Source organism: Hydractinia symbiolongicarpus, chromosome 12 (genome assembly GCF_029227915.1).
Source record: "Hydractinia symbiolongicarpus strain clone_291-10 chromosome 12, HSymV2.1, whole genome shotgun sequence".
Classification (NCBI taxonomy): domain Eukaryota; kingdom Metazoa; phylum Cnidaria; class Hydrozoa; order Anthoathecata; family Hydractiniidae; genus Hydractinia; species Hydractinia symbiolongicarpus.
Genome location: NC_079886.1, coordinates 14,606,776 through 14,625,982, shown reverse-complemented (window position 1 = coordinate 14,625,982; position 19,207 = coordinate 14,606,776). Strand labels below are relative to the sequence as shown.

The 19,207-nt window shown below is 35.9% G+C and overlaps 1 protein-coding gene across 1 annotated transcript in view; it reads right to left on the bottom strand.

Moving 5' to 3' along the window:
• The window catches only part of LOC130621142 (GTP-binding protein 4-like), a 31,897-nt gene extending 23,735 nt beyond the window's left edge, over nucleotides 1–8,162 (bottom strand). Inside the window, exon 1 of the mRNA XM_057436453.1 lies at nucleotides 8,005–8,162. Coding sequence (XP_057292436.1) covers nucleotides 8,005–8,052 — 48 coding nt within the window. The 5' untranslated portion in view covers nucleotides 8,053–8,162. The remainder of the gene's footprint in view (nucleotides 1–8,004) is intronic.
• Nucleotides 8,163–19,207: the final 11,045 nt, after the last annotated feature.

Sequence of the window (19,207 nt, the reverse complement as noted above, 5' to 3'; positions counted from 1 at the left end):
GTTTCTCTTTAATAATTACGTTAATTCTTTCTGTACAATTTTGCAAGTGCGTAGACTTATATTTTTGGTGAAAGATAATAGTATTTTAGCTATAAAATCGTGACAGTGTGTTATAACAGAAAAAAATATGGATATATAGTCTACAAATAATCTTTTGTTACTAATGTAAAAAAAGAAATTTCGGTTTTTAAACGGTTACTGCCACCTTAAGCAGAGCTTCGATATACATTATGTTATTTAAAACAGGATTTGAAGCTGGTGAAGTAAATAAAATTTCCAGCACAGAATTGGCTTCAGATTGCCATTTAACAATGATTTCTACAGATATGTTTCGCTCATGCCAGAATTAATTGAATATGGCACTAACTCGGTGAATGAGGGTTTCTGTTTCTTCTGAATAGCATTGGTTTCTTTCGGCTTTGTATCAGGGAGAATGGGGTGAGGGTGATGACTTTTTAGGCGTTTTTATAAATTTGTTTTTAAGCTTGATTAAATGTTTCCAGTGGTCTATGTTCACCTAACACCGTTCAAACTTTGCCAACGATTTTCACGACTATCGTTTTCTCGTCATTTTAGAATGAAAAACGGATACTTAAAGGCTTCATAGGGACGTATTTTTGTCAGTTTATAAAAAAATATGGCAACTTTGAAGCTTTGTTTGGATGTTTTCTCCTCAATTTAAAATGTAATACAACAACAAAAAACTTCATAAGTACACTATTTTTGTCATTTTAGAATGAAATAGGCAACTTTAAACCTTCTAGAGACATTTTTTCTTATTTATGAACAAAATACAACAATGTTAAAGCTTTGTAACAAGATATATACACAGCGATTTTTAAGAAAAGACAAGTTTACATTTTACAAGTTTAATTGGTTTGTATTAAGTTTATTCCAGAGTTTCGAATTAGTAAAGTACAGTTGCTTTCGCAAAAATTTGGGCACTTAGGCAACGAAGTAAACCACCATCTTAATGTGGCCTGGAAACACCATAGAACAATTACCATTACCTTGTTCATTAGTAGCTACTTGTTTTTTGACAAGAATTTGTAATTTTTTGTGACCTGTGAGCTTTACTTTTTCCTGCGTTATTATTTTTTATGTTGGAGACAAGTGGGGTATTGGACTATCCACACTGATGTTGATATTATTGTTATTTACACTTCTGTTTTACATTTTAGACACTATATATATTGTTGGCTGGTTTTTACGTTTATTCACATAAAATACTGTGATCACTGATATCTTGTGTTATCATTCCGAATTTCATATGGGGGACGTATAAACTCGTGAAGCCCAAACACGAGAACTGAGCGTCTGAGCTAGCGACTCTCTCAGTTTTGACATTCTTGTCTCTGATAGCAGAAATAATGTTGCAAAAATGAAATAAGTTCATTTTTATAGCATGCTGTCAGAAAATATTCAAAATGTGATTATTGTTTCAGAGGTTCTTAACCAGTTTTTGTGAACATTACAACGCAAGTTAAACACAGTATACTGATTAAAGTTGTTTTTACAACAAATGTTTGTTTCAAACATGAGACTTAAAAGGCTGTTTCTTATTTTCTTTGTTTCAATGTGATGGAAACAAAATTTAAGGAAAACAAAGTTTGTTTAAAAAAGATGCAACGAGAGAAATTTCAATCAATACGACACCAGCTGGTCATTGATATCGTTCAGAAGGGGATGCTGATTGCAAGTGTGTGCTTGTCTGAAAAAAAAACAAAGAAAAATCCGTACGTAGGTACAAAAAGAATTACTAAAAACATAAACGCACGCAACTTTACTCATCAGAAGTTATTAATATTAATTTAACTATTTGCTGATATTGAAACTGAAAACTTTAAAAACATTGTGACTTTATAATTTTGTCTAAACAACGGCCTTATGATAAAATAACATGTAAATAATTTACGAAATCATTTATTATGAGCTGGGCATGATAAATAAGGTTTTAATAACAATTTCTTATATTAAAAACGGCTTTTCAGAAGCAAATGTTAGGAAACTTGCTCACATATTTTTAGTGGAAACTTTATTTAATATGTACAAGTGAAATGCGCTAACAGAAAGAGTTATTATTTCTTCTCATGGCATAAAATAATCAAGCAAAACATGAGAATTAAATTAAAACACAACAAAAAGAAAGAATGATTAATTTTTAATATTGCAAAAAAGACAACCATGTGATACAAAAATATTCCATTTGCAATTTTATCATTTTCTTTGCAAAGTGATTCGCAAAAATGGCATTTTGATTCGCGAATTGCAAATTGCTAATTCGAACCCTGTATTCGCTTCAATAATGCGTCATGCACATTTAGCTAATCGATCACAATTGATATTTGACAATTGTATCAAATTGTTTTAGAGTTTTTTTGTAATAGTTTTAAAATGGTTTCAGAATAGTTTCAAAATCGTTTTATTTTTTATAGTAAATTATATATATAATCTTTTCATGATACGACAGTAAACTGAGGTATTAATTTCTTCAATCTTAAAGTCAGACAACAAAAAAATAATTTCATCTTTTCAACTAATGAATTAACTTATATAGAAACGTAGCTAGTGCATATGGGTCAAATAGAAAATCATATGAGTGAGAAAAAGGTTGATTTTTTCATCTGATTGCTGATTTAGCTATTGTATCAATACACCGCTAAGACTTGCATACAAATAAGTTATGCAAATCTAATTTTTGTTATTGTTTTACTTCATGGTTAAACAAATGATTTTAAATAATATAATCTCTATGAAGTTTTTTCACATATGGAAATACAGAATTAAGCTAAATAAGTTTAGTGGAACAACTATATAGAACATTTGTTAAAATTAATCTCATTAGTTTTGTATCTCAGTTCAAGAAAAAATTATGAACAAAGGCAAAAGGATAGTTCAACAAAATGAAAAACAAACAACAACAACGATATTCTTTGCTGCAACAAAAACAGAAGTGTATAAGGTGTTATTTTTAACCGGCTATTAATAATAGATTTGTTTAACATTATAATAACAAGAAAAAAATTTTTATTATTTTTTCTACAACAAAAATTAAATATATATTTCTTTATATTATAAATTAATTACATAGTCTTTCGGGTTCTTTCTCATTCCTAAAAAAACTAAAAATGCTTTATAAAATATCCTTTAAAAAATTTAATTACTTAAGCTTCATTCTGAACTTTTTACGCGAGTCCTTTTGGGCTCACGTGACCCTGACTTATGCGAGTCTCGGCACATGTCCAACTCGCGACAGAGTTCAAGCTCTGCTGGACAACAGTCTTGTGTGGGGATAGAGATATATTTGTAGGTTTGGGGACATTGCTGTTTTTTCCACTGTCCCAGCACACCTTTAGATATCCCAGAACATGGTTTGGGGGTTCAGGCGTAAACCCACTGCTTCTATATAGACACCCCGCATAGTTTTGGGATTAAAGCGGAAAACCACCTGTTTCTATGGAGATCCGCATAGCTTTAGGGTTCAAGCGTAAAACCGCCAGCTTCTCTAGAGATCCCCCGACACCCCATCTGCGCATGCGCAAAATCTAACAAATCCAACGGCATCCGACAGAATCTGATAAATCCAACAGAATCTGACAACATCTGATAAAACCGACAGAATCTGACGTTATCATGCGCAAGTTGTCTCAATTTCTGTCAAGGTTGAAAAAAAAATTTTTCTAAAAAATATAACAAAAAAATGAGTTGGTCCAGAAATGCAATTAGCGCAATATACAGTGCTGTATCAGCACCAGTAGCATCAACCACCAATGCTCTTACCTGCAGAGTGTACGAGATACGGTTACTAATTATTACAACAAAATAAAGGACGAAATAAAAAAACGAATTAGTCCAACACTACATGATGAAATTGAATATGAAGCGCAGGAAGACCACGTCAAAGACGTCCAGGACGACTTATATGAAGAACCAGTTGATCTTACATCTCGAGAGCATAAACATGCACTACACAAGACTTTTAGAAGTTCTCAAATACCCGGCATTAAAAAAGCTGACGTTAATAGATATATAACAAGGGTTAAGGCCATATGTGGAACAAGTGATTGTAGAACAGGTGGAAGATATGGGATCCGCTAAAGTGAAGTTGTCTATGTGGATCATCAGCCTGATGCAGAAGATCTAGAGGGAGAGGAAGATTTACACCACCTATATACAGACATTAATCCATACGCAAGGGTTGAAAAGGTATTTAACAGCAACCTCATACAGGTATTTCAAGGCAATGACATAAATGTGCTGCTGGATAATATGTTTCCACAAATCAAAATACATGTGGAAAATCCAACGTTACCTGGTGGCGGGTTTACCATTGATTGAATCATGCATCTGGATATTGATTTTCATAAACTGCAGCTCATGAGAGGTCCTCATATATTAAAGTACAATCTTGGATCAGTGCAAAAAAGGCTGTCATCAACCCAAAAAACGATGATGAAGAATGTTTTAAATAGGCTTTCATTGTAGCATTACATCCTGAAGAAATCGATGCTCACCCACAGCGCGTCACTAAATTACGACATCTTGCTGATAAATATAAATAAAACTGGGAAGGCCTAGAATTTCCGGTAGCCTTCAATCAAATAATAAAAATTGAAAGATACAACCTCGATCTTGCGGTTAACGTTTGATATCTATCTGGAAAAAGCAGCATCAATATTCTGCGAAGATCAGATTACAACGCAAAACGCAAAAAACAAATTACTTTACTGTTGATTACAGACAATGAAAAGACGCACTACACGTGTATCAAAAGCCTCTCAAGGCTGTTGGGCAGCAAGAATTCTAAAAATGAAAAAGCGATGCATTTCTGCCTAAATTGCTTGCAGGGCTTTAATTGCGTAGAATCTAGAAACAAACACTAACTACTGCAAAGATCACGAGGCTGTTAAAAATACGATGCCAAAGTAAAGTGAAAAATGGTTGCAATATAACGATGGGCAGATGCAATTCAGGGTACCATTTGCCATTTATGCAGATTGCGCTTCCCTTTTGATTCCCATGAAGGATGATGCAAGAGAAACACAAACAAAAAAGTTGAACAAGCATATTCCATGTGGATTATGCACATACAGCACATTTGCATATTATGATGTACAGTACTGGAATCAGGACACCTAACATTGTGGATCGCGTATCATGCGCGCCGTGCACGATTTACGATACTGTCACGATAGTAAATTTTTTTAGCATCATGAAGGTCGCGATCCATCGTGGGGTCGACTTTCAACGATGCATCGTGACTTCCGCAATGATACATCTTTAAACATTATAAAAATTACGTAATTACTGTCATGAGAGAATAGCGCAATTAAATATGAATAATTGTTTTTTGTTTTTTTTTAACTCAAAAATATTTTCGTTGTTGTAAGCTTTTTTCTTGTTTAGACTCTAACTTATTTAGTTGTTCTTTCACGATAAAAAAAACTTTCACAATAAAAAAAATAATAAAAATATCAACAAACAGACATTTTCTTATCCCATCTCGTGAAAAAAAAGATTAAGAATGTTGTAACACCCTCCTTTGTTATGATTAATATATGTTTAAAATTACGCTGCTTGCTAAAATCTTAAATTTCTTAGTCCATATCATTTAGGAAAAATAATTAATATCATCAAATCTTTTTCAATGATATTAGAAAAATAATTAAAACAACGTAAAATGCACATGTCGTAACACCCTCCTCCGTTATGAAATAAATAAATAATTTTAATGTCGCGAAAGACTTTAAAAATTGTCAACTAAACTATAGTCCGTTAAACTTTTTTGCACTTAAATATTAATTTTCTTATAAGACTGCGCAAAAAACATTAAAAGAACACTTACTTTTTTATTAAAATAAATTTTGTGTTTTATATTTTAAATGGGAAAATAATAACTTGCTGTATAAATTTCGAAACAGCCTATGTATAACCTGCTGTATATCTTTCAAAACAACGCAGGTATATTCTGTATAACATTCAAAACAGCACTAAGAATAATTCTTGCTGTACAGCTTTCAAAACGACACAAAAAATCTTGCTGCATAACTTTTGAAAACAATTTTTTTAACATGCAAGTATTTTTATCTTTTCACCTTGAGTACTAGTTACATTTTTTTAGTGAGACAAGTTATTATTATTTTTCCTTCGCAACTAAAAAATATAAACTGCGTGCGTTATGCAAAAATACATAGAAAATGGTTGTCGTAACACCCTCCTCTGTTGTTATTTTTTTATTATTATTTTTTTGTTGTTCCGGTCATACATTCTTATTCTTCCATAAACTTTCATTAAATCGGACATTCCCTAATTTAACATTTGCTAATACAAGCAAAACATACATAGAAAAATATGCTCGTCGTAACGTCCTTCTCCGTTGTTGTTTTTTATTATGTTGTTGTTCCAACCATTTATACATTCTCGAAATTATTTTTATTTCGCCGACCGACAGACTGTAAACTACTATCTACTTCACCCATAGAACAAGTAATTAAGTTGGAGTCACCTTGTTTCTAAAATCCAATTTCTAATAAAAATACAAGATGCAAAAGAATTTTTAAATGTAAAAAAACAAAAACAAAGACACAAGATTAGCTATACACATCTATTGTTTAATATTCTTAATGTTATCACGGTTAACAATCACGGTTAATAGTGACGATCGCGATAGCGGCGGCGGCAAACAACAATTGTAATCTGAAATACAGAATTCCCATCACATCCCAGTCATCTTCCACAGCCTGAACGGTTATGATGTGCATTTGTTCATTAGGGAACTTGGAAAAAATTCAACACCCAAGAGATTGGATGTATAGCTGAGAATAAAGAAAAATATATCACCTTTAGCGTAAAAGTCCCCGTACCCCTTGCTGGATTTATTAATTCAGATGGAAACCAAGATTAAGATGAGGTGATCAAGATTGGTAATTTTCTTGATGATCAGGTGATCAAGAAAATCACCCTACAATTTATCGATAGTTTTAGATTTATGCCGTCTGGCCTGGATAAATTGTTGAACAATCTGACCGATGTACAGTGAAAAAAACCTTTTATCAGGAAGATAATACATTTAAACTCATGCAACGTAAAGGTGTGTACCCTTATGAATACATGTCTTCGTCGGATCGTTTTGAAGAAATGGAGCTACCTATGAGGAAGAATTCTACAGCAAGCTGTACATGGAAGACATCTCTAATGAAGATTATGAGCATGCTCGAAAGTATGGAATTGCATCACACCAGAAGGTGATCGGATTACGCTTGGTGATTACCATAATACATATCTTGTAACAGATGTATTACTACTGGCTGATGTTTTTGAAACATTTTGAGATACATGTAAACTTTAACGTTTAAATAGTATTGACGTCAAAGGAAAGTTAATTAAGATTAGTGAAGCCATTACAGTGCACTTAAAACTTTGAGGCCAAATAACTTGGAAACGAGGTGGTGACGTTAATGATTTTTCACCGCGTGGGTAACTAGGGACCACCTGGGACCAATTTGGGTAAGTTTCCCAAACCTAGGTCCCCAAATCCGTGTCGGAATGGACGGGTTGATGGACGTCATCAAAAAACCTTCAAACTCTAATATCTCTGCAACCGTTTGGCAAAAGTACATGATCCTATACATTTTCTTGATCAGCGTTTCAAGATCTATACGAGGAAGGCAACAGGTATATAAATTTCAAAAAAAAATGTTTTGTGTTTTCACGGGCCTTTGTTGACGTCAGCACAATTTTTAAACCCTTATATCTGCTTTTGCGTTCCTCGAAAACATATCATCCTATACATTATTTTAATGAGCGTTTAAACCTCTACATAATACAATAAAAGAATAAAATAAATTTCCCTAATTTTTTTGGGATCTTCACTGCTGCCTTAAGCGAAACATCTAAAACAACCTATTTTTCCATTGCCCATCTGCCTAAGTGGATTTCTCCACGGGCCTTATGGACTAGTTATTTATATACTGCTAAGCACACAATCACAAATGTTTACCTTACCTTAGAAGTTGGTACAACCTGTATCTTTTTAAAGTTGTACTGAGCCATTGTATAAAGTCGCACACTGACTGTTACGGTTAGCTACACTATTCACACTCGTGGTTCAAAAGAACAACATTATGGCAATATTGAGTTTGCTTTGTTTTTTGCGAAGATGTTGCATTAATACGAGGTTATTTCGCCCCGCCGAAGGGGCGCACATTTAAAGGACCGCGGGTATATAATGTTTGGGTAAGTCGTCCACGTATTACTTCCTGAATATGAAGAAGATATAGTATTCAACATGCGTTAGACCTATGTACGTTCCTAAGTCTTGTGGAGATAATGATGTACTATTCTCCATAAAGCACATTGTAGTGAGGCTTACCAATGTCTGTTGGAGTGTAGCAAGCCCTTTCTTTCCTTGTAGTACAATGTAGTAAAGCGTAATTTTTCGCAGCGATGTGAAGCAGTACGTTACTTTTTGTAGCAGGCCGTAGTAGAACGTATTTCTTCGTAGTAGAGTGTGTGTTTGGGGGAAAATTTTTTTCCACTCTCTACTTCGCCGGGGACTTATGCTCGATCATTCAACCCGGCTCTGATATAAAACAACCTGTGTGTTTGGTACCAAAAACACTTATCGAGCAAACTTTATTTGTCTCGGTTTCTTGTTGCGATAAATAATGTTGATCGAGATCCTTTTGTCATGTTAATATGGAGCTTTGTAATATGGAGCTTTGCTTGCCTTGTTTAATGTGCTTGAATATCGCTGCAGTCCACGTAAATTTATCTTAAAGAACATATAAAGGGTTGCGGAGCGGAACAGGAAAGCGGGAACAGGTGTCGCAAGCGAAATATTTTACTCGACTGTGCTATGAAGAAATATTTTAGGCAACTTACAAGCCCCCAAAGCAACCTCGTCCCCAGGGCTCTTTTTCACATTTTGCTAATGGTGGGTCTTCAGTTTTTATTTTTACAATGAGAGTTGAGAGGTGTTGAGCAATTCTGTTCCGTACAAGTTACTTATTGAAAATTGTTAATCTGTTATAAACGCATTCCTTCAAAAGGCATACACGTTGCAAAAAATTTTTATAGAAAATACTACAAAGAGAAATCCTAAATTTTTTAAATCCTACATAATTGCTTCTTTCTGTTTTCCATGTTTTTGGTTTTTTAACTGTTTAATCTGTACTCTCATAATGACTGAACGATTATTTGGGCACTTAGCGCTTATAAAAGTGTTTGCAGAATAAGCATTCTAGTACTCAGAGCTATTGGCGATAAACATTGAGAATTTTTTTTTTAATCATATTAACAACAACAACAACAACATCAAGAACAGCGCACAATATACACTGACCCGCAATGTAGAGTCTTCGAATTTGCTAAATTAAAAATTCAAAAGTTACAAAATAACGGATAAACATCAGTTGTGTAAAGTGGAAGCCGAAAAGAGCGACTGAATCCCGCAGGAATCATGAAAAATGAACAAAAATGATATATAAATGAAATACCGTTTTACCTATCGAAACTGTGACGCTGTTGCCAGTTGGGAGTAATTATTTTAAAAAATGTTCAAAAAGTATTTTAGTTGTGATTTTGACAGTAACCGGAAATTTTTTTTTAAATGAGTTTTTGAAATGATTTGGCAGAGCACGAGGTAAAGGACAAAAACCAGTAAAGTACTTCATTTTCAGAGCTTTTGATTATTTTTTTTGCTATTAGAGCAGAGAGATAGGAATAAGCCGATGTTAGGACAAAATCCCTTAGCACTTTACCATTTTACGTCAGAAGAATAGATCATACCCGTTAAATCAACGATAAAAGAATTTCTGTCCCCAATCCCCCAATCCCCGCCGTGTCCCCCAAACCCCCTGGGGCCCCCACCCCCTATATCCCCCCGCCGTGTCCCCCAAACCCCCTGGTCCCCGTTTCCCCCTGTACCATGCTAAGATTCAACTGTGTCTATAATGGCCTCTAGCGTACGTAGTAATACCATCAATGATAATAAAAACATAAATAACAACACGCAAGCAGTTTTTGTTACAAGACTCTTGTAAAAACATCTGTCAATCAAACGCTTATAACAATAGGATTTTACATACCAGAAAGTTGTTTACATAAGAAAAAGTCAAAACGAAAGTAGCCGTTGCTAAGGATATTTGGTATGTAAGGAATGAATTGTTCTCTATTGTTATTCTGGTTTGATTGACATTTAATTGACGTCATTTTTTATCTAAACAAATACCATATGAAATAACCTGTTGTCATAGCCATCACAAGAGCGATCTTCTCATCTTCGTGTGTGTAGGAGTAGTAGTAGTATCTTTGTGGTAAGGTGCAGTAATGTGTTTATCGGTAATATGTTTATCAGGACCGGAGGTCCTAGGCACAGTAATAGGACTGGATGTCCTATCAGGAATCTTTTTATGTGATTCAGTTGTTTTTTCAATAACATTAACCTTTCGATTAATCCCAATCGTCAGATCTTCACCCGATATCAAAATCTTGTTGTTGTAACCTACCGACCCTGTTTTAATTTTGAGATTCATGTCACTAGGTAACATATAAATGCCTTGTCCAACCGAATAATCAACCTTACTTGAAGCGTAGTTTAACGTATCCTGATAACGTTTAATGTCCTCTTGAATATCAACTCTACGGTTAACAATGTCTTCAAGGTTGTTCATAAAAACTCTTTGAGCCGTCAAAGCGGTTGCATCATTACCCAAGATAGAAGAACGGGCTGAGGCTTGCGAACTAAGAACAAGATAAGCATACGCCCTAACACTGCTCGAAATCTTTACAAGGCCTGTTCTTGTAAAGCCATTAGTTTTTTCCACAATCCATCGTGTCATAGAGTCGTCCGTGAAATAACTCAAGCCCGGAGTTACGTCTTTTTTGATATGAGCTGAAAAAGTATTGACCTCTGTATTTCATAGGATTAGAATCGACGTCATATTCACCACATATTTTTAGAAATTCTTCGTTTGAATAAGGATTGTCATATTGATTAAAACTATCTTCAAAAGGTAGAGGTGTCTGCAAGCGCTTAATGATTCGTCTAATGTGATAATAGACATGAAAACGATATACCGATCTGATCATAGATCTACCTTCTTTCAGGTGTTCGGAACTGACTCCACAAGCACTTGAAGCACACCAAGTGGCAAAATTGAGTTGGGTTTGCCATAATTTAAACGGTTGCTCATTCCAAATTTTCATACGTTGTTCGTTTTGATTCAGTTCGTAATTGGTAAAAATATTAGGAAAGACAGCAGGAAAAGAGCCATTTTCGGAGACAATAATGGTCTGTTTGTATAGATCTTTCCCATCCAATATCTGAAGGTCCAGTCCTCCATTTGGCTTATAGGCCGCATTTGGGTTGTATTTGAAAATTCTATCCATTCTTTTTTTTTTTTAAATAATTCCATTCTCTAATATAAGAATGTATATCACAATAAATGACGTAAATAGTGAAAAGACAATATATTTGTATTACACTATATACAACGAGACTGGCACAAAAGAAGTCGCGATCATAGAAACGTTTTCGGACAATGTTACATATGAAATCACAGATCCACTAAAAGTGACCATTGGAAACGACGAAAAGTTGCTACCAAAAGGAAAATACACCGGCAGGGAGTTGAACGCATCTTTAGCGGGTGATGTCATATCCACACCATTAATCAAAGACCATCGAGTAATCAAAACAAATAAGCTAACCAACATAACAGAATTACATTTCAATCTTAATGAATTGGAGGATGCATTAAATCTTAAAAATGGTAGATATAGCGATAACCTGCTAACATATCATATATCTGAGTATGGTGATGTTACACATATTGAGCCCAAAAACCCACAATATAAGAAACTAAAGAGTGGTTACCTTCAATCACTTACATTGAAAATCACCGATCAAAATGGAGATCCGGTAAAAGATAGTCTGGGAACAACAGTTGTCCTTCACATAAGAGATACGGGAAAAAAAGAAATTTAGGTTTGAATAAAAGGTCATAGGTCTGATAAAGTATGCTAACTGAGATAAAAGTAAAAATAAAATAAAAGTAATAACAAACATGGAATACGGAAAAAGGTTAAATCCTGAACGTTCTCTTAGAACTGCTCATGATGTAAAAGGCTCACACCAAAAAGTAATTGTGACACACAATCCAAGTGAGATTGATCAAAACCAGTTGCTTTTGATTAGGTTTCCTAATTTAGGTAGCGATGATGTTATTGTTCCAGGGACTTCAAAAATAAGTTTCGACGTTGAACTCGAGTCAAAAGCCGACACGAAAAGAACATTAGTCTCTAATATTGGAAGAGCTGTTGTTAAAAAGTTGGCCATCAAGTTTGAGGGTACCGAGATTTTGAGCATTGATGACTTTGATCTTTTAGGATGCTACAGAGATTTATGGCTAACCAAGTATGAAAAGAGAAATGCAATCAGACAAGGCATCATATCCAATGATGGGTGTACGGAAAACTGTATGAAATTGAGGGTAAGCGCTTCGGATAAAGACGCATCCAATGTCTCAGACAAAGCCATTGCTGATGCATACAAAAACAAGTTCACCATACCACTAGATTTTGAAATGTTAGATAGCACGATTCCATATTATCAAGCTGGATTAGGTAATAGGTTATGTTATGAGATCACATTCAATAATTACGACAGGGTTGTATTATCAACTCCAGCCAAACCTTCCGGTTCTGCCACGGCACCAGCACCGGATGCTAAATACAAAATAACTAACATATCTCTCGAATATGAGATTGTGACACACCCAACCTTAGCCAGATTCATTTCAAATGAATATGAAAACATGGCTTTACTATACGACAGGTTTTTGAGACATAGACAAATTAGAGTGGATAAGTCGGACACAACGTGGAATTGGTCATTCAATACACCTTGTAAATCTTTGAAGGGTATATTGGTTTTGTTTGAAGACGAACAAACCTACAAACGAGATACCGGTAAGTTCTACAATCCGAAAATTAAAAAGGTATCCGCCATAGTTGAGGGTAAGCCTAACCAACTTTTTGCTCAAGGTATGCAGCCGTTTGAACATTACAATGAAATTTGTAAGTATTTTGCCGAGGGTAAACCAAAGGATGGCAATGTCAGCGAAATCAAAAAACATCTGCAATTACATGATGTAAAAGTCTCCGATTACTTAACTAACAAATATGCTCTATGGTTAGATTTCAGAACAATAGATGAAAACTCCCTGCATGGGACCGGCCGACGGATTGAAAATGCAAGTGAGGGAATCACACTGCAAATTGAAAAGACAGCAGAAACCGCAGGATCCTTAAACGCCTATATATATCTAATCATGGACGCTCAACTAAACATTCAAAACGGTGAAATTATGGATGTACTTTATTAAGATAGAATGGCGAAAAACACACTTTACATGAAAGAGCCCCACACAGCATTATTCGTTGGTTCTACGGGATGCGGAAAATCCAAACGTGTTGTAAAATTATTAGAGAATGAATACTTTGATCACTTCGATTTCATCGTGATTATATGCCCAACATTAAGATGGAATAAGACATATAGGGACCGAAAATGGTTTTGGAACGACAGATATGTGATTCTAATTGAGCCGGGAGGTATGTTATATGAATGGATTCGAAAGATGACGGATTTCTGTGCTGGATACAAAACCTTATTCCTGATTGACGATATCATCGCAGATGAAAAACTAGACAAAAAGAGACAGCCATTGCTAGAATTGGCCATTAGCGGACGACATCGAAACCACACTATGTGGCTACTCACACAATCATACACCGCTATACCAAATTTACGAAGGCAAGCTAAAATGTTATATGTGTGGTATCCAAAAGACAGACAAGATCTCACAACTATTCATGAAGAGAATGATGTCATTGAATCACGATCAGAGATCCAGAAGGTTAAGGAAAGGCTAAAAGATGGCAAATACACACATTTAGTCATGAGAATGGAACATCCAAGAACTTACGTGATTTGCTAGATTGGACGTTTTTTTGTTACAAGACTCTTGTAACAAAAGTATAAGAAGAATCTAACAGATCTATAGGACTCCTATAGACTCCTATAAGACTCCTATAGATTTCTTGAAATCTCCTATAGATTTTTTGAAATCTCCTATAGATTTCTTGAAATCTCCTATAAGACTCTCCTATAAGACTCCTATAGGACCACAACAAAATGATAGAATATATCAATTTCATAATATTACTACTAGTACTTAGTTTTTGCTATTTTTGTGTTAAAAAATACCTATCGCTATTGAAAATGGCTGAAAAGGCAACTGATAACTTAATTGCTCTTCCGGGTCCTCCATCCGAGCATGGTAAGAGACAAAAATTGCTAGAGTGTGTGTTAACCGGAAATAGCAAGCTATACCTGGGTAAAATGTATACGGACGAGCAAATTCAAAAGCTCAAAGATGATGAGGGGAAGAAACTATTTAGTATATATGAAGCTAAACTATCAGGTCAAATGGTGAAGTCCTTAGGGCAATCAATCATTCACATGTATTCCATGGGGGCCTGTACAGTCTTGGGAATAAACAATCAAGATGCATTGAGCAATGACCTGGAAAATGACCCCTTCTTAAACTCCGCCCTTCAAAGTTCACATGTGACTTATATTATAAATTCGGCTCATTGTTAGCACCATTCAGTGTTGGTCTCATTACGGGTAGGCATTATATCGCTGGAAGAAATTTAAACGCAAATAATAATAATACTACTAGTAGTAGTAGTACAACAGATAATAAAGATGTCAGAGGAACAGACTCCCATTCAGGTGACAACGAAGAACCCTAAAAAGGTTGAAGCGGGTAAGAGGTTGGCGGAATACAACCGTAAAAAGCGAGAAGAATATAAAGCAGTCATGGCACAGCAGACGCCTCAGACACAGCAGACGCCTCAGACACAGCCGACTCCTCAGACACAGCCATCTCAAGAAGACAATGCCGGAGAGGCAGAACCTACCATCGTCCCAAATGAAAAGCCTATGAACTACGCTATAGGGGGAATAATAGCCATCGGTTTGGTTGGTGGATTTGCTTATTTTGTGTATAAACAGAAAGACAATGTACTATTTGCTATAACTGGGCCGAAGGGTACCCCACCACAAAAATCCAAAACACCTGTGAGAATAAGTAAACTTGAAATGGAATAAAGGGATAATATCGCGATATAATAATCTCACAGTATAGAAATAACATGGACAAGAAAAGTATCGTCAACGATTTATATCACGCATCGGTCGTCTGCGTTTTCGCTGTCGGCTATTCGATGCTAGGAAAAAAGGTGTTAAAAATGTCACCACCATCAATTCAAAAGTTTGACTTGAAAGATACCGGAAAGCTAGTCGCCATCGTCGCCGCTAGTGAAATGTCAAGGGAATACTTAATTAAGCAAAAGATTATACCTGAAACTATAAATATCTAAACATGGCTTCAATTGCAATGATGTTGGGAGGGGCCTTAGCCAATGCTTTGGCTTTTACAGGCTCAAGCTATCTCTTTTCAAGCTTATCAAAAGACAGAATTGATAAGGAAAGAAAGCGTCATGATTTGGCCATAGAACAATTACAAAAAGCCCAGGTTTTGTGGCAACGTAAAAGACAAGAGAGAGTAGACTTTATCAATAAGCAGCTCAGACTTGAAAAGAAGGCTGAAGGAAAATTTATAGAGCTAAACGATGCAATGCGCGAATATAAAAAAGTTTGGGGATAGATCAATTCCTACGGATCTACCGCGGGAACCTGTATTGAGCGACTTTTATACACCTAGTAAGGATCAACATGAAAGGGAATTGGCCTTTATCGCGCTAAGTATGATCGGTGTCGGTGGTGCTGTGTGGTATTTCGAAAGATAGTACTCCTAGTACTCCTAGTACTCTATGTTACATGATGCGTGTAACATATAAGCTGTAGTAGTATCCCTAACGCTTTGTCACGAGATAGGTGTATATCAGACCTCCGATTCCAACTATCAAAGTCCACAAGTTTTGACTCAACCAACCTACCGCTTCTTTCGCTCGATTGAGTATCCATGATACGATTGATCCTAATATACCCGGTAGAGCTGCAGCGGCCGTCCCCACCAACCTTCCCAAGAGAGACCCCAACGCATTCAACTTGTTTTTTATCCAGGACCGGAGGTCCTTTGCACCACCTTTGTCGGGATTTTGTGTGTTACCGGTGGATGACCCCCCACCCCCATGCGTCAAAGTTTCTACGAGAAGGCTGATAACCATACCAAATGCCGTTAGTACGCTGACAACAGTGATACCCTGCTCACGGAATAGTGTTCGTATCTTTTCAGACAGTGTGGTATCTTTGTCAAGGAGTTTAGTAATCGTCTCCTTGATGCTTGTTATTTGACTGTTAAGTTTACCTTTGAGAATATCGATAATCTCTTGCCGACCTTTTAACTCATTTTGCAAACCTTTCAACCTTTCTTTCGCTTCATTTTGTTGTTCCTCGGTCATATTTGGTGTGTTTTCCATCTCTTCCAACTTGTTTTTTTCTCTGTCAATATGCTGTTCGAGCTGAACCTTTTTTGCAACTTCATCCTGAAGACTTCCTCTTATGTTTCTCAATGATCTATCCAATCCGAGCAATTCACGCATAGGATATTCAAATAGATCACTGGTCTGGGTTGCTTCATGGTCTACAGATTGTTTGACCAATGAAATTAAATCTTCCGTACTTTTTACCACATCCCCAGATATAGCTTCTAATTCTACATCACTTGCTGTTGTTATTTTAGATGACGAGGGTAGTTCTTCTTGTGTTTTGTTTAGCTTAGCTGCCTGTCGGGCCGTAATCTTACCTTTTGGTATGTCAAAGCCTAAATTACGTAGCCTTCTCTTGCCTAATATATCTGATATAGTACCGGTGGCCCTTAGTCTTCCATTGTTTGTCAAAGGTTCGTTTTTACCTCTGTAGTATAATTCACCATCCTTAATTTCAAAAAGGTCTGTATGTAGCACCTCAGGTTTTGACAGGGATCCTTCAGATAATCTATCATACAACACGTCAACCATTTTTCCGCAAAACTCTGGTACGTTGAATGGAACCTCCTCCGAATGATGTTTCTTCCTCACCCGGTGTGTGTACTTGCGTACGGTCCCCGGTGGGTATGAGAGGAAACGTTTCATCGGTACCTTCATCCGGTCTCCCATGGTCTCCAAAAGGGTCAATGTCTGTCATTTTTTAATTATTTAGAGGATAGTTTTTTCTTTTTAATAAGGTAATAAACTAAAATGGCCGATCTTAAGATTTATCCAAAGTTACCCACCGCTTCCGAGTATTCGAGTGAGCAAGACAAGTTTAACACAAATACAGTTAATTCCCAACTTGATGAGTTGGTAAAATTACAAAAGAAATTCCGGGACAAGGAGTATAAATATAACAAAGCGCTAGACCGATTAGCAATTTCGCTCTACATCTCAGAAACCTTAGCCATTTCCACCGGTATTGGTACGATAGCAACCAGCGCTACCCTTGTTGGAATTCCCATTTCTATAGGACTTTCCAGTGTATCAATAGGTGGAGCTATATCCTGTACCATTATCTCGGCATCGATTAAGAGATATCAAAAGAAACTAAATAAAGTCATGAAATTATGTGATGTTGTAACATCTGCTATTGCTGTGTTTGAAAACTCTTTCTCACGAGCATTGAATGATGATAATATTAGCCACATGGAATTTCAAACTTTGTGCGGTATATACTACGAAGCTCTGGAAAAGATGACCAAAACAGATAGAAAGATGGAGAGTGAAACACGCAATCAGTTTGAAAAAAGTTTAATGGCGGAAGTTCAAAGTCTAAAAAAGACGTTAAATCAGGAACAAAGTTAGTAATGTGTGCCTGTATACCACTCACATATTTCATGTGTTATTTGAAAAATTAATTATGTGGTGCGATCGTCCCCCCAAGACTGAGCCATAGTGGCCCTACCTGCCGACCGCCCCGCGCGATCCTCGGCACAATCATCTTTACCAGAAACAGGTAAAGATACTTTTTGTCATTGTCATGACTTCGTCCCCCTTTTCACCAACCTTGCACATAATCAGGAGGTAAATCTGTATCTTCAGGTATTAACATCAAATCCTCTTTTACAAAAGCCCGTCTGGGTCCGTCCCGAATATAGTACATTACACGGTTACCGGGTTGCGCTATTACCTCACGCAATCTATATGTGTTTTTCGACCATATTCTATCGGTTGCCCGTCTCCGCCCATCATCATGCTCTTCACCGGGTTGCAGTAGATATCTATACAAGCCATCTTGAGGTAATTCTACTTCATAAGGATAACTCTCTTGATTAACCAAAGGCACCTCTTTCATTATAATAGCATCTTTTGGTTTCATACCAATCATCTGCGTCCTTGTATCGTTTAGCCTATCAATCAGTTTATACAGATGCTTAACCCATGTAGATGATACCTTTTCCGAATCATTCAGTTCTTGGGCATCTTGTATTTTGAATAAATTTTCCGCAAGTATCTTGTTCAACGCCTCAACAAAAGCTGTGTGCGTATGCTTATATTTTGTAGTCGCCCTTTTAATTTCAACCTTATGCTTCTCCAACAATTTTGATACATCTGCTTTGAATTCTGAACCGTTATCACATTGGAAAGTTTTCGGATAAGTTAATGGTTCTGCCTTGTAGATGTCCTCAATCATAGCGGCAACCTCTTTGGCTTTCTTACTCCTCAAAGGTCGGGCTACTTTGTATCTGGAAGCAGCATCGATTCCCGACAAAATGTACTTATATTTATTACCATACAGTATGTCACCGGGCATGTACAATAAATCGAATTGATGTAAATCATTAGGGGTGGTAACTTCATAATGTGATCTTTCAACATGTTTTGGAGCGGGTAAATGTACTTGCCAAAAATGCTTGTTTTGATAGCCACTTCTTAATCTCCTTTGGCTTGAAACCGAATCCTCTTAAATTCTGAACATCCTTTTGTCCTTTCCATAAATTTTGAGGTTGATAGTAAATCTCTTGAAGTTTAGAGTTTGACATATTTTATTTATGCACACCTTTATTTATCTCCTTTTTGTATGATGTAGTACGATAAAAGTGCTTAAAAGTATTTTTACTGATTATATAAAGATGTCTGACATAACAAATCAAACTGATCTACATTGTGATACCACCGATGGTGGTGTATCCGACTA